Raw genomic sequence first — 13,831 nt, forward strand, 5'->3', positions numbered from 1 at the left:
ACAACTCCTGTTTCAGGAGTATTGCTACTCCTTCCCTTGCTCTTGTCCTCTCACTAACCCCTGACTTTACTCCCCAGACATTCCCAAACCACTCTTCCCCTTTACCCTTGAGCTTCGTTTCACTCAGAGCCAAAACATCCAGGTTCCTTTCCTCAAACATACTACCTATCTCTCCTTTTTTCACAGCTTGGTTACATCCACACACATTTAGGCACCCCACTCTGAGCCTTCGAGGAGGATGAGCACTCCCCGCGTGACTCCTTCTTCTGTTTCCCATTTCCCGCGTTAGCAAGGTAGCGTTAAGAACAGAGGACTGGGCCTGAGAGGGAATATCCTCACCTGGCCCCCTTCTCTGTTCCTTCTTTTGGAAAATTAAAAAAAAAAAAACGAGAGGGGAGGATTTCCAGCCACCCGCTCCCTCCCCTTTTAGTCGCCTTCTACGACACGCAGGGAATATGTGGGAAGTATTCTTTCTCCCCTATCCCCAGGGATATATATATATATATATATGTACATATATTATCCCTGGGGATAGGGGAGAAAGAATACTTCCCACGTAGTCCTTGCCTGTTGTAGAAGGCGACTAAAAGGGGAGGGAGTAGGGGGCTGGAAATCCTCCCCTCCTTTTTTTTTCTTTTTTTTTTTCCCCAAAAGAAGGAACAGAGAAGGGGGCCAGGTGAGGATATTCCCTCAGAGGCCCAGTCCTCTGTTCTTAACACTACCTTGCTAATGCGGGAAATGGCGAATAGTTTGAAAGAAAAGAAAGATGTACATATATATATGTGATACAGCGCTGGTAGCTGATTTGGGTGAGAAACTACATAAGTTGGTGACTGAGTTTGGTAAAGTGTAAGAAATAAGAAAGTTGAGAGTAAATGTGAATAAGAGCAAGGTTATTAGGTTCAGTAGGGTTGAGGGACAAGTTAATTGGGAGGTAAGTTTGAATTGAGAAAAACTGGAGGAAGTGAAATGTTTTAGATATCTGGGAGTGGATTTAGCAGTGGATGGAACCGTGGAAGCAGAAGTGAGTCACAGTGTGGGGGAGGGGGTAAAGGTACTGGAAGCGTTGAAGAATGTGTATAAGGTGAGAACATTATCTCGGAGAGCAAAAATGGGTATGTTTGAAGGAATAGTGGTTCCAACAATGTTATGTAGTTGTGAGGCATGGGCTATAGATAGAGTAGTGTTGAGGAGGATGGATGTGTTGGAAATGAAATGTTTGAGGACAATATGTGGTGTGAGGTGGTTTGATCGAGTAAGTAATGAAAGGGTAAGAGAGATGTGTGGTAATAAAAAGAGTGTGGTTGAGAGAGCTGAAGAGGGTGTATTGAAATGGTTTGGCCACATGGAGAGCATGTGTGGGAATAGATTGACAAAGATGATATATGTGTCAGAGGTGGAGGGAACAAGGAGAGGTGCGAGACCAAAATGGAGGTGGAAGGATGGAGTGAAAAAGATTTTGAGTGATTGGGACCTGAACATACAGGAGGGTGAAAGGCATGCAAGGAATAGAGTGAATTGGAACGACGTGGTATACCGGAGTTGACGTGCTATCAATGGATTGAACTAGGGCATGTGAAGAGTCTAGGGTAAACCAAGGAAAGTGTTATGGGGCCTGGATATGGAGAGGGATCTATGGTTTCGGTGCATTACATGACAGCTAGAGACTGAATACGAACGAATGTGGCCTTTGTTGTCTTTTCCTGGCACCATTTCATATGTGGCGGGATGGTGACGGGAATGGTTGGGGGCAGCAAGTATAAGTGTGTACATGTGTATATACATATGTATATGTCTGTGTATGTATATGTATGTATATGTTGTAAGGCATGTGTACGTGTAGGAAGAGAGGAAAGTGATTGGTTCTCAGTGAATGTAGGTTTGCGGCAGGGGTGTGTGATGTCTCCATGGTTGTTTAATTTGTTTATGGATGGGGTTGTTAGGGAGGTAAATGCAAGAGTTTTGGAAAGAGGGGCAAGTATGAAGTCTGTTGGGGATGAGAGAGCTTGGGAAGTGAGTCAGTTGTTGTTCGCTGATGATACAGCACTGGTGGCTGATTCATGTGAGAAACTGCAGAAGCTGGTGACTGAGTTTGGTAAAGTGTGTGGAAGAAGAAAGTTAAGAGTAAATGTGAATAAGAGCAAGGTTATTAGGTACAGTAGGGTTGAGGGTCAAGTCAATTGGGAGGTGAGTTTGAATGGAGAAAAACTGGAGGAAGTGAAGTGTTTTAGATATCTGGGAGTGGATCTGGCAGCGGATGGAACCATGGAAGCGGAAGTGGATCATAGGGTGGGGGAGGGGGCGAAAATTCTGGGGGCCTTGAAGAATGTGTGGAAGTCGAGAACATTATCTCGGAAAGCAAAAATGGGTATGTTTGAAGGAATAGTGGTTCCAACAATGTTGTATGGTTGCGAGGCGTGGGCTATGGATAGAGTTGTGCGCAGGAGGATGGATGTGCTGGAAATGAGATGTTTGAGGACAATGTGTGGTGTGAGGTGGTTTGATCGAGTGAGTAACGTAAGGGTAAGAGAGATGTGTGGAAATAAAAAGAGCGTGGTTGAGAGAGCAGAAGAGGGTGTTTTGAAGTGGTTTGGGCACATGGAGAGAATGAGTGAGGAAAGATTGACCAAGAGGATATATGTGTCGGAGGTGGAGGGAACGAGGAGAAGAGGGAGACCAAATTGGAGGTGGAAAGATGGAGTGAAAAAGATTTTGTGTGATCGGGGCCTGAACATGCAGGAGGGTGAAAGGAGGGCAAGGAATAGAGTGAATTGGAGCGATGTGGTATACCGGGGTTGACGTGCTGTCAGTGGATTGAATCAAGGCATGTGAAGCGTCTGGGGTAAACCATGGAAAGCTGTGTAGGTATGTATATTTGCGTGTGTGGACGTATGTATATACGTGTGTATGGGGGGGGTTGGGCCATTTCTTTCGTCTGTTTCCTTGCGCTACCTCGCAAACGCGGGAGACAGCGACAAAGTATAAAAAAAAAAAAAAAAAATGTTGAAATACATTGGTATGTATATGTAAGTGTGTGGGCGTTTATGAATATACCTGTGTATGTGGGTGGGTTGGGCCATACATGCAGGAGACAGCGAATAGGTACAATAAAAAAAACATTTTTTCATTTATTATACTTATTCACTGTCTCCCGCATTAGCGAGGTAGCACAAGAAAACAAACAAAAGAATGGCCAAACCCACCCACATACACATGCATGTACATAAATGCTCACACTCGCATATATACATACCTATACAATTCAACGTATACATACATACACATACACAGACAAATACATATATTCACATATACATTCTCATGCCTGCTGCCTTCATCCATTCCTGTCGCCACCCAGCCATACATGAAATGACACACCCCTTCCCCTGTGCACGTGCGAGGTAGCACTAGGAAAAGACAACAAAGGCTGCATTCGTTCACACTGTCTCTAGCTGTTATGTGTAATGCACCAAAACCACAGTTCCCTTTCCACATCCAGGCCCCATAAACTTTCCATGGTTCACCTCAGATGCTTCACATGCTCGAGTTCAATCCACTGACAGTACATCCACCCTGGTATATTACAACGTTTCAATTCACTACTTTCTTGCAAGCCTTTCACACTCCTTTATGTTCAGGCCCCGACTGCTCAAAATCTTTTTCACTACATCCTTTCACCTCCAACTTGGTCTCCCACTTCTCGTTCCCTCCACCTCTGACACATGTATCCTCTTTGTCAACCTTTCCTCCCTAATACTCTTCATAGGTCAAAACCATTTCAACACACTCTTTTCTGCTCTCTCAACCACACACTTTTTATTACAACACATTTCTCTTACCCTTACATTTCTTGCTCGATCAAACCACCTTATACCATATGTCCTCAAACATTTCATTTCCAACACATACACTCTCCTCTACACAACCATATCTACAGCCCATGCCTCGCAACCATATAACATTGTTGGAACCACTATTCCTTCAAACATACCCATCTTTACTCTCCGAGGTAACAATCTCGCCTTCCACACATTTTTCAACGCTCCCAGAACCTCCACCCCTCCCCCACCCTGTGACTCACTACCACTTCCATGGTTCCATCTGCTTAAACCCACTCCCAGATATTTAAAACACTTCACTTCCTCCAGTTTTTCTCCATTCAAACTTACCTCCCAACTGACATGTCCTTCAACCCTACTGAACCTAATAACTTTGCTCTTAATCACATTTACTCTCAGCTTTCTTCTTTCACACACTTTACCAAACTCAGTCACGAACTTCTGCAGTTTCTCACATGAATCAGCCACCAGCGCTGTATCATCAGCGAACAACAACTGACTCACTTCCCAAGCTCTCTCATCCCCAACAGACTGCATACTTGCCCCTCTTTCCAAAACTCTTGCATTCACCTCCCTAACAACCCCATCCATATACAAATTAAACAACCATGGAGACATCACACACCCCTGCCGCAAACCTACATTCACTGAGAACCAATCACTTTCCTCTCTTCCTACACGTACACATGCCTTACATCCTCGATAAAAACTTTTCACTGCTTCAAACAACTTGCCTCCCACACCATATATTATATTCTTGGTACCTTCCACAGACCATCTCTATCAACTCCATCATATGCCTTCTTCAGATCCATAAATGCTACATACAAATCCATTTGCTTTTCTAAGTATTTCTCACATACATTCTTCAAAGCAAACACCTGATCCACACATCCTCTACCACTTCTGAAACCACACTGCTCTTCCCTAATCTGATGCTCTGTACATGCCTTCACCCTCTCAATCAATACCCTCCCATATAATTTACCAGGAATAATCAACAAACTTATACCTATGTAATTTGAGCACTCACTCTTATCCCCATGATCAGACATCCCTCCAGTTGCACCTCTCAGCACATTTACATCCAAAAGTCTCTCTTTCACGCGCCTATCAATTAACACGTAATCCAATAACGCTCTCTGGCCATCTCTCCTACTTACATACCTATACTTATGTATATCTCTCTTTTTAAATCAGGTATTCCCAATCACCAGTCCTTTTCCAGCACATAAATCTACAAGCTCTTCACCATTTCCATTTACAACACTGAACACCCCATGTATACCAATTATTCCCTCAACTGCCACATTACTAACCTTTGCATTCAAATCACCCATCACTATAACCCGGTCTCGTGCATCAAAACTACTAACACACTCACTCAGCTGCTCCCAAAACACTTGCCTCTCATGATCTTTCTTCTCATGCCCAGGTGCATATGCACCAATAATAACCCATCTCTCTCCATCAACTTTCAGTTTTACCCATATCAATCTAGAGTTCACTTTCTCACACTCTATCACATACTCCCACCACTCCTGTTTCAGGAGTAGAGCTACTCCTTCCCTTGCTCTTGTCCTCTCACTAACCCCTGACTTTACTCCCAAGACATTCCCAAACCACTCTTCCCCTTTACCCTTGAGCTTCGTTTCACTCAGAGCCAAAACATCCATGTTCCTTTCCCCAAACATACTACCTATCTCTCTGCGTAAGACAAGGGAACAAATGGGAACTTCAGTGAAGGGGACTAATGAGGAGGTGATAACAAGTAGTGGTGATGTGAGAAGGCGATGGAGTGAGTATTTTGAAGGTTTATTGAATGTGTGTGATGATAGAGTGGCAGATATAGGGTGTTTTGGTCGAGGTGGTGTGCAAAGTGAAAGGGATAGGGAAAATGATTTGGTAAACAGAGAAGAGGTAGTAAAAGCTGTGAGGAAGATGAAAGCCGGCAAGGCAGCGGGTTTGGATGGTACTGCAGTGGAATTTATTAAAAAAGGGGGTGACTGTATTGTTAACTGGTTGGTAAGGTTATTTCATGTATGTATGATTCATGGTGAGGTGCCTGAGGATTGGCGGAATGCTTGCATAGTGCCAATGTACAAAGTCAAAGGGGACAAAGGTGAGTGCTCAAATTACAGAGGTATAAGTTTGTTGAGTATTCCTGGTAAATTATATGGGAGGGTATTGATTGAGAGGGTGAAGGCATGTACAGAGCATCAGATTGGGGAAGAGCAGTGTGGCTTCAGAAATGGTAGAGGATGTGTGGATCAGGTGTTTGCTTTGAAGAATATTTGTGAGAAATACTTAGAAAAGGAAATGGATTTATATGTAGCATTTATGGATCTGGAGAAGGCATATGATAGAGTTGATAGAGATGCTCTGTGGAAGGTATTAAGAATATATGGTGTGGGAGGCAAGTTGTTAGAAGCAGTGAAAAGTTTTTATCGACGATGTAAGGTATGTGTATGTGTAGGAAGAGAGGAGAGTGATTGGTTCTCAGTGAATGTAGGTTTGCGGCAGGGGTGTGTGATGTCTCCATGGTTGTTTAATTCGTATATGGATGGGGTTGTTAGGGAGGTGAATGCAAGAGTTTTGGAACGGGGGGCAAGTATGCAGTCTGTTGTGGATTAGAGAGCTTGGGAAGTGAGTCAGTTGTTGTTCGCTGATGATACAGCGCTGGTGGCTGATTCATGTGAGAAACTGCAGAAGCTGGTGACTGAGTTTGGTAAAGTGTGTGAAAGAAGAAAGCTAAGAGTAAATGTGAATAAGAGCAAGGTTATTAAGTACAGTAGGGTTGAAGGTCAAGTCAATTGGGAGGTAAGTTTGAATGGAGAAAAACTGGAGGAAGTGAAGTGTTTTAGATATCTGGGAGTGGATTTGGCAGCGGATGGAACAATGGAAGCGGAAGTGAGTCATAGGGTGGGGGAGGGGGCAAAAATTCTGGGAGCCTTGAAGAATGTGTAGAAGTCGAGAACTTAATCTTGGAAAGCAAAAATGGGTATATTTAAAGGAATAGTGGTTCCAACAATGTTGTATGGTTGCGAGGCGTGGGCTATAGATAGAGTTGTGCGCAGGAGGAAGGATGTGCTGGAAATGAGATCTTTGAGGACAATATGTGGTGTGAGGTGGTTTGATCGAGTAAGTAATAATAGGGTAAGAGAGATGTGTGGTAATAAAAAGAGTGTGGTTGAGAGAGCTGAGGAGGGTATTTTGAAATGGTTTGGTCACATGGAGAGAATGAGGAGAGATTGACAAAAAGGATATATATGTCAGAGGTGGAGGGAACGAGGAGAAGTGGGAGACCAAATTGGAGGTGGAAGGATGTAGTGAAAAAGATTTTGAGTGATCGGGACCTGAACATACAGGACTGTGAAAGGCATGCAAGGAAGTGAAATGGAACAATGTGGTATACCACGGTCAATGTGCAGTCAATGGATTGAACCAGGGCATGTGAAGCATCTGGGGTAAACCATGGAAAGGTGTGTGGGGCCTGGATGTGGAAAGGGAACTGTAGTTTCGGTGCATTACACATGATAGCTAGAGACTGAGCGTGAATGAATGTGGCCTTTTTTGTCTGCTCCTGGCACTACCTCACTGAACGGAGGGGGGATACTATTCCATGTGTGGCTGGGTGGCGAGGGTAATGGATGAAGGCAGCAAGTATGAATATGTACATGTGTATATATGTATATGTCTGTGTATATATATGTATGTATATGGTGAAATTTATATGTATGTGTATATGTGTGTGTGGTCATTTAAGTATATACATGTGTATGTGGGTGGGTTGGGCCATTACTTGTCTGTTTTCTTGCGCTACCTCGCAAACATGGGAGGCAGCGGTTAAGTATAATAAATAAATAAACACATTACATTTATGTATCACATTACTGAGGAATGTGTGGAAAGAAAGTTCATTACCTGGGAAAATGGGTATGTGCGAAGATATAGTAGTCTCTGGGATGTTGTACAGAAGTGAAGCATGAGCTATGGATGGATGAGGATACATATGTGGTGTGAGGTAGTCTGACTGGGTAAGTATTAAAAAGGGTAAGAGAGAGGTGTGGTAATAAGAGAAGCATGGTTGAGAGAGATGAACAGGGTATGCTGATATGGTTTGAACATATGGAGAGAATGGGCAGAGAGTAGCTGGTAGGCAATGACCTGGGAGGTATATTGCCAATGCTAATCCACCTAGGTATTGGGAGGGTTAGTGATGGCTGCCTAGTGAGCCAGTACTTCAGTGGTTGTCAAGCTGCACTCTTTTGATCCAGGTGGCTGTCTTTTCTTTCTGCCTCAACTTCATGAGGACTGCTGACATTATGGCCACAGACATAATTTCTCATCATACATAATGCTCAACAACACTTTACTTACAAAACTCAATCTCCTTTACTCTAGATTTTTCCTATGGAGAGTGCTATGCACTATCCCTGTCTTTTGGCAAAATGGTGGGAGCAGTAAACAAAAGTAGCAGGAAGGAACATTAAGACAGGAGCATTAAGTGTAAGCAGTGGGTGAGAACTTTAAGTCGGAGAATTAAGTAAAAGCAATAGGTTGAAAAATTAGGTAGACACAATAGGCAGTAGTAGTCCATACGAACATCAGGTAGAAGTGTCTAAAAACACTGTACTAGAGTTGTCCTCTGCCAGTGACTTGTTACAGGTGAGGCACTAAAGGGTAAAAGCAGCACTAGAGTTAACCAAATAAATAATTAAGACAAATCATAAACGTGTGAAGATTCTATCTATTTCAAGGAAACAGAAATATGTGTCAAAGTGAGAGTGAACTAAGATGCTGTATTCAATTGATCCAAACAATATAAACAAGAGCAGAGGCATATGCAACTGGTACATACTGATACACTACCAATATATATCATCGTAAACACATCTATTTAAAAAATAGAGTGCCCTTAGTATATAAATGTGGCACAGGATGTGGCATCCTTCCTTGGTTACTTCATGTTCAGTTAACCATAAATCTGGTAAAAAAAAAAAAGACCAATCTCACAGTTCAAAAAAATCACATATCACTAAATATAACTTGAAAATACAGGGTTCACACAAACGATCCAGGATTATCAGATATACAATCAAACCAGTCTGGACTGGACCTAAGTACCATACATACCTTGACCTTCTTATCCCTAGGTGTGTGGGAAGCATCACCATTCATCTTAGGTCGTTGGTGAGGTCTGGCTGATGGTTCGTTGCTGCGCTGCGGGGCTGAGTCGTGATGACCTCCCGCCACACCATTCATTGTGACACTTGCCTCCCTCACCTCCACAACACTCACATTACCTGATGACAAGAGACTCTTATTCTAAAATAGGCACATAGGTAATCATTTCAGCAACATTGCAATAGAGTAAACCCTCAATTTAATGGACTAATTAGGGGGAAGGGGGTGTCAGTTAATGCCGAAAGTCCATTAAATCAAATGTAACCTAAAGTCCATTTCATTTATATATTTTATTTTGCTCTGTCGCTGTCTCCCGCGTTAGCGAGGTAGAGCAAGGAAACAGAAGAAAGAATGGCGCAACCCACCCACATACACATGTATATACATACATGTCCACACACGCAAATATACATACTTATACATCTCAACGTATACGTATATACACACACACAGACATATACATATATACACATGTACATAATTCATACTGTCTGCCTTTATTCATTCCCATCGCCACCTTGCCACACATGAAATAACAACCCCCTCCTGTGAGGTAGCGCTAGGAAAAGACACCAAAGGCCCCATTTGTTCACACTCAGTCTGTAGCTGTCATGTAATAATGCACTGAAACCACAGCTCCCTTTCCACATCCAGGCCCCACACAACTTTCCATGGTTTACCCCAGACGCTTCATATGCCCTGGTTCAATCCATTGACAGCACGTCGACCCCGGTATACCACATCGTTCCAATTCACTCTATTACTTGCACGCCTTTCACCCTCCTGCATGTTCAGGCCCCGATCACTCAAAATCTTTTTCACTCCATCTTTCCACCTCCAATTTGGTCTCCCTCTTCTCCTCGTTCCCTCCAACTCTGACACATATATCCTCTTGGTCAATCTTTCCTCACTCATTCTCTCCATGTGACCAAACCATTTCAAAACACCCTCTTCTGCTCTCTTATCACACTCTTTTTATTACCACACATCTCTCTTACTCTATTATTACTTACTCGATCAAACCATCTCACACCGCATATTGTCCTCAAACATCTCCTTTCCAGCACATCCACCCTTCTCCGCACAACTCTATCCAGAGCCCACACCTCGTAACCATACAACATTGTTGGAACCACTATTCCTTCAAACACACCCAATTTTGCTTTCCGAGATAATGTTCTTGACTTTCACACATTCTTCAAGGCTCCCAGGATTTTCGCCCCCTCCCCCACCCTACAATTCACTTCCACTTCCATGGTTCCATCCGCTGCCAGATCCACTCCCAGATATCTAAACCACTTCACTTCCTCCAGTTTTTCTCCATTCAAACTTACCTCCCAGTTGACTTGACCCTCAACCCTACTGTACCTAATAACCTTGCTCTTATTCACATTTACTCTCAGCTTTCTTCTTTCACACACTTTACCAAACTCAGTCACCAGCTTCTGCAGTTTCTCACATGAATCAGCCACCAGCGCTGTATCATCAGCGAACAACAACTGACTCACTTCCCAAGCTCTCTCACCCACAACAGACTGCATACTTGCCCCTCTTTCCAAAACTCTTGCATTCACCTCCCTAACAACCCCATCCATAAACAAATTCAACAACCATGGAGACATCACACACCCCAGCCACAAACCTACATTCACTGAGAACCAATCACTTTCCTCTCTTCCTACACGTACACATGCCTTACATCCTCAATAAAAACTTTTCACTGCTTCTAACAACTTGCCTCCCACACCATTTATTAATACAATATACAATTCATACGGTTTCTTTAAACTCCTCTATCACCTGATGCCCTTTTGAATCATAAGGATTGTAAAACTATTCTATAAATAAAGTTATAATTCTCTGTATACGACCAGACTGCACGATAGCTTGAGGTAGAATGGGACTGAAACAAAGTGAGTATACCCAATGCTACCAAGAGCAGGTGCAATATGAAATGTGCCTGGCGCAGAGTTTGAGATTTTTAATTTTCTTTTAGATCATTATCAATAAATGTGTTATTAACAGCCAGGTCCATTAAATCTGAAATCCATTAAATCGGGGTCAGTTATATTAAGGGTTTACTGTGCTGGACTTAATCCTTTCAGTCCTGGCCACAGTTGAAAAAATTTTCCCAAGCCTAATAACAATCATCAATATCAACAAACCACACTCTACAACTATCCTTCAACCCCCAAGTAGAAACAAAAAGCTTATCCCTGCCACACACTTTTGTAACATCTACTCATATATCCCTCACCTCCAACAAATCTAAAAATGACAAAACATGGAGACACTGAAATAACTCAACAAGCACTAAACAATCTACCTCCTAACAGAATCTTAAACTCCAACCCACCAGATATTTGCCCATCAGAAACTACACTCCTCTGACAAACATAAGTCACACTCTCCCCTTACACTCTGGACATTAACCATCACTACAACACTACAAGAACAATCTTAACATATTCCGAGACCCTTCATCCCAACGACGCAACTACCATCACAATAATTTATGACCTGTGATCCTGACTAGCGGACATGGCCAGCTTCCTGAGTGCTACAAGGGCCTAATAAAGACAGACAGGACTCTGGTAGCAAGAAATTAAGGTAAGACGGGTGTGTGTATCTATCTATGTATCTCTGATGCCTGCTCCCCCTGGGAATTCCCATTAAGAGGGTGGCCACAGCAAAAGAGTCTCAACTTATCCCTGTCATTGCATGCATCATTCGTGTGTACACAGACTTCCACAATTTCTCCCCCCCACCCCAGTACTTATCTGCTCTAATTACCCATGTCATAGGTGGTCTTCCCCTCATGCCAACCCTTTTAATTGCACTATGACACTCTCCTCAAAGTGTAATGTGTCACCCAGTCTACAATTCATTCCCTTTGCACCTCTATCCTTCATTATTAAGGGACCTAATGACTTTTCTACCCTATACTGCTCTCCCTTACCTCTCTATCCATATTGCCAAACTTACAAAAGATAGCTCAAAAATACTTCAATTCTCTCACCTCTTCCAGTCTTCCTCCCCCAATATCTATAACATGGTTTAGTACACTTTCCTCTTTCACTCTATAGGGCTTTGCAAAGTCTATACTTTTGCTCTGTGTCCTTTCAAACACCATTACTTTACTTTCACTAACATTTACCTTCAATTTACTAGGCTTACACACATCATAAAACATACATACAACCTTCTTCAACCCCTCTTCACTCTCAACAAAAAACACAGTATAATCCACAAATAAACTTGTCACTAGCCAACATACCTCACCACCAAATTCTACCTCTGTACCCACATTTCCCAGTTTAACTTTAATGTCTCTCATCACTCCATCTGTTTTTATGTTAAAAAGACACAGTGATATTACAAAGCCCTGCCTCACACATACATGTACAAAGAAACTTTTGCTCAACTTTCCATCCACTCTTACAAATGAAGTTGCTCTTCTATAGGTGTTCACACCATTCGATAGTTGTTTCCATGCCCCATATATCCTTAACACATGCCACTAAGCATTCACTCAGCACTGCTATATGCTTTCTCCAGATCCATAAAAGGTGCATTTAGCTTCTTACCTTTCACTACATACTTTTCCATATTCATTCTCAATGCAAAAATCTGATCCATAGATCCACAGATTTTCCTAAAATCCCTTTACTTCTCACTTATTTAGCAGTCACTTCCATTACTCTATCAGTAAACACTCTTGCATACATTTTTCCTGGTATAATTGTACCCCTATAACTGCTACATACATCCTTAGCATCTTTCCTATGAATATACGAATAATGATAGCTTCCACCCAAACCTCAGACACAACTTTCTGCTTCCATGCTAAATCACATATCAAATGCATCCACCCTATCACACTTTCACCTCCAACTTCAACATTTCAGCTGTAATCCCATATATTTCAGGTACCTTTCCTACCTTCAACATCATTATTGATCTTTTTATCTTCCTTATTGCTATAGGCCCCTGCATTTGTATATTCTTCCTTCCAGCCTCTATACCAATAAATGTAACAACTGCTACTTCACCTTCTCCAACATTTATCAGTTCTTGAGAGTACTTTTTCCATCTTCCTTTCACTTCCTCCTTTTGATTCCATAACTTTCCTTCCTTACTTCTCACATTTACACATCCACTCTTCACATCCATTTCTTTCCCTTTTCTTAAAAATACGTTCCCAGAATAGAGGTTAACCTGAGTGAGTTTGTAACTTGAGAGCGGTTACGTTATCAAAGGTGACCTATACTCTAATCATGTCAAGTGTTTCTTAATTCATCCTCTGGCCCCGCCAAGTGTCAGCTGCTATATCATATTCTGGTTCGCTTTATCTGTACACAGTCCCAAAAAAGGTAATGATATGAAAGCATTTGACACTTTTTCTATTTCATTGTGGTTTTACCTGCAACTTATGTATACTCACTACTTATGCACTTTTTGCATACATATACAGTTTTTATTATCATTATTGTACTTTATCGCTGTCTCCCGCATCAGCAAGGTAGCACAAGGAAACAGACGAGGAATGGCCCAACCCACCCACATACACATGTACATACATAAATGCCCACATACACACAAACACATATATATATACATTATAACATATACATACATACATACATATACATACACAGACACATACATATATACACATGTGCATGTTCATACTTGCTGCCTTCATTCATTCCCATCACCACCCCACCACACATGAAATACCAACTCCCCACCATCCAGCAAGGTAGTGCCAGGAAAAGACAAAAAAGGCCACATTCGGTCGCATT

At 42.2% G+C, this 13,831-nt stretch overlaps 1 protein-coding gene across 4 annotated transcripts in view; it reads right to left on the bottom strand.

The window, feature by feature from the left end:
- The window catches only part of shep (alan shepard), a 336,340-nt gene that overhangs the window by 278,930 nt on the left and 43,579 nt on the right, over positions 1-13,831 (bottom strand). For 2 of the 4 annotated variants that reach the window (XM_071691040.1, XM_071691044.1), the window contains exon 2: positions 8,976-9,145. The exons of the other annotated variants lie outside the window; for them this stretch is intronic. In XM_071691040.1, coding sequence (XP_071547141.1) covers positions 8,976-9,104 — 129 coding nt within the window. In that variant the 5' untranslated portion in view covers positions 9,105-9,145. The remainder of the gene's footprint in view (positions 1-8,975; positions 9,146-13,831) is intronic. 4 annotated transcript variants of the gene reach the window in all.

Source organism: Panulirus ornatus, chromosome 50 (assembly GCF_036320965.1).
Source record: "Panulirus ornatus isolate Po-2019 chromosome 50, ASM3632096v1, whole genome shotgun sequence".
Classification (NCBI taxonomy): Eukaryota; Metazoa; Arthropoda; class Malacostraca; order Decapoda; family Palinuridae; genus Panulirus; species Panulirus ornatus.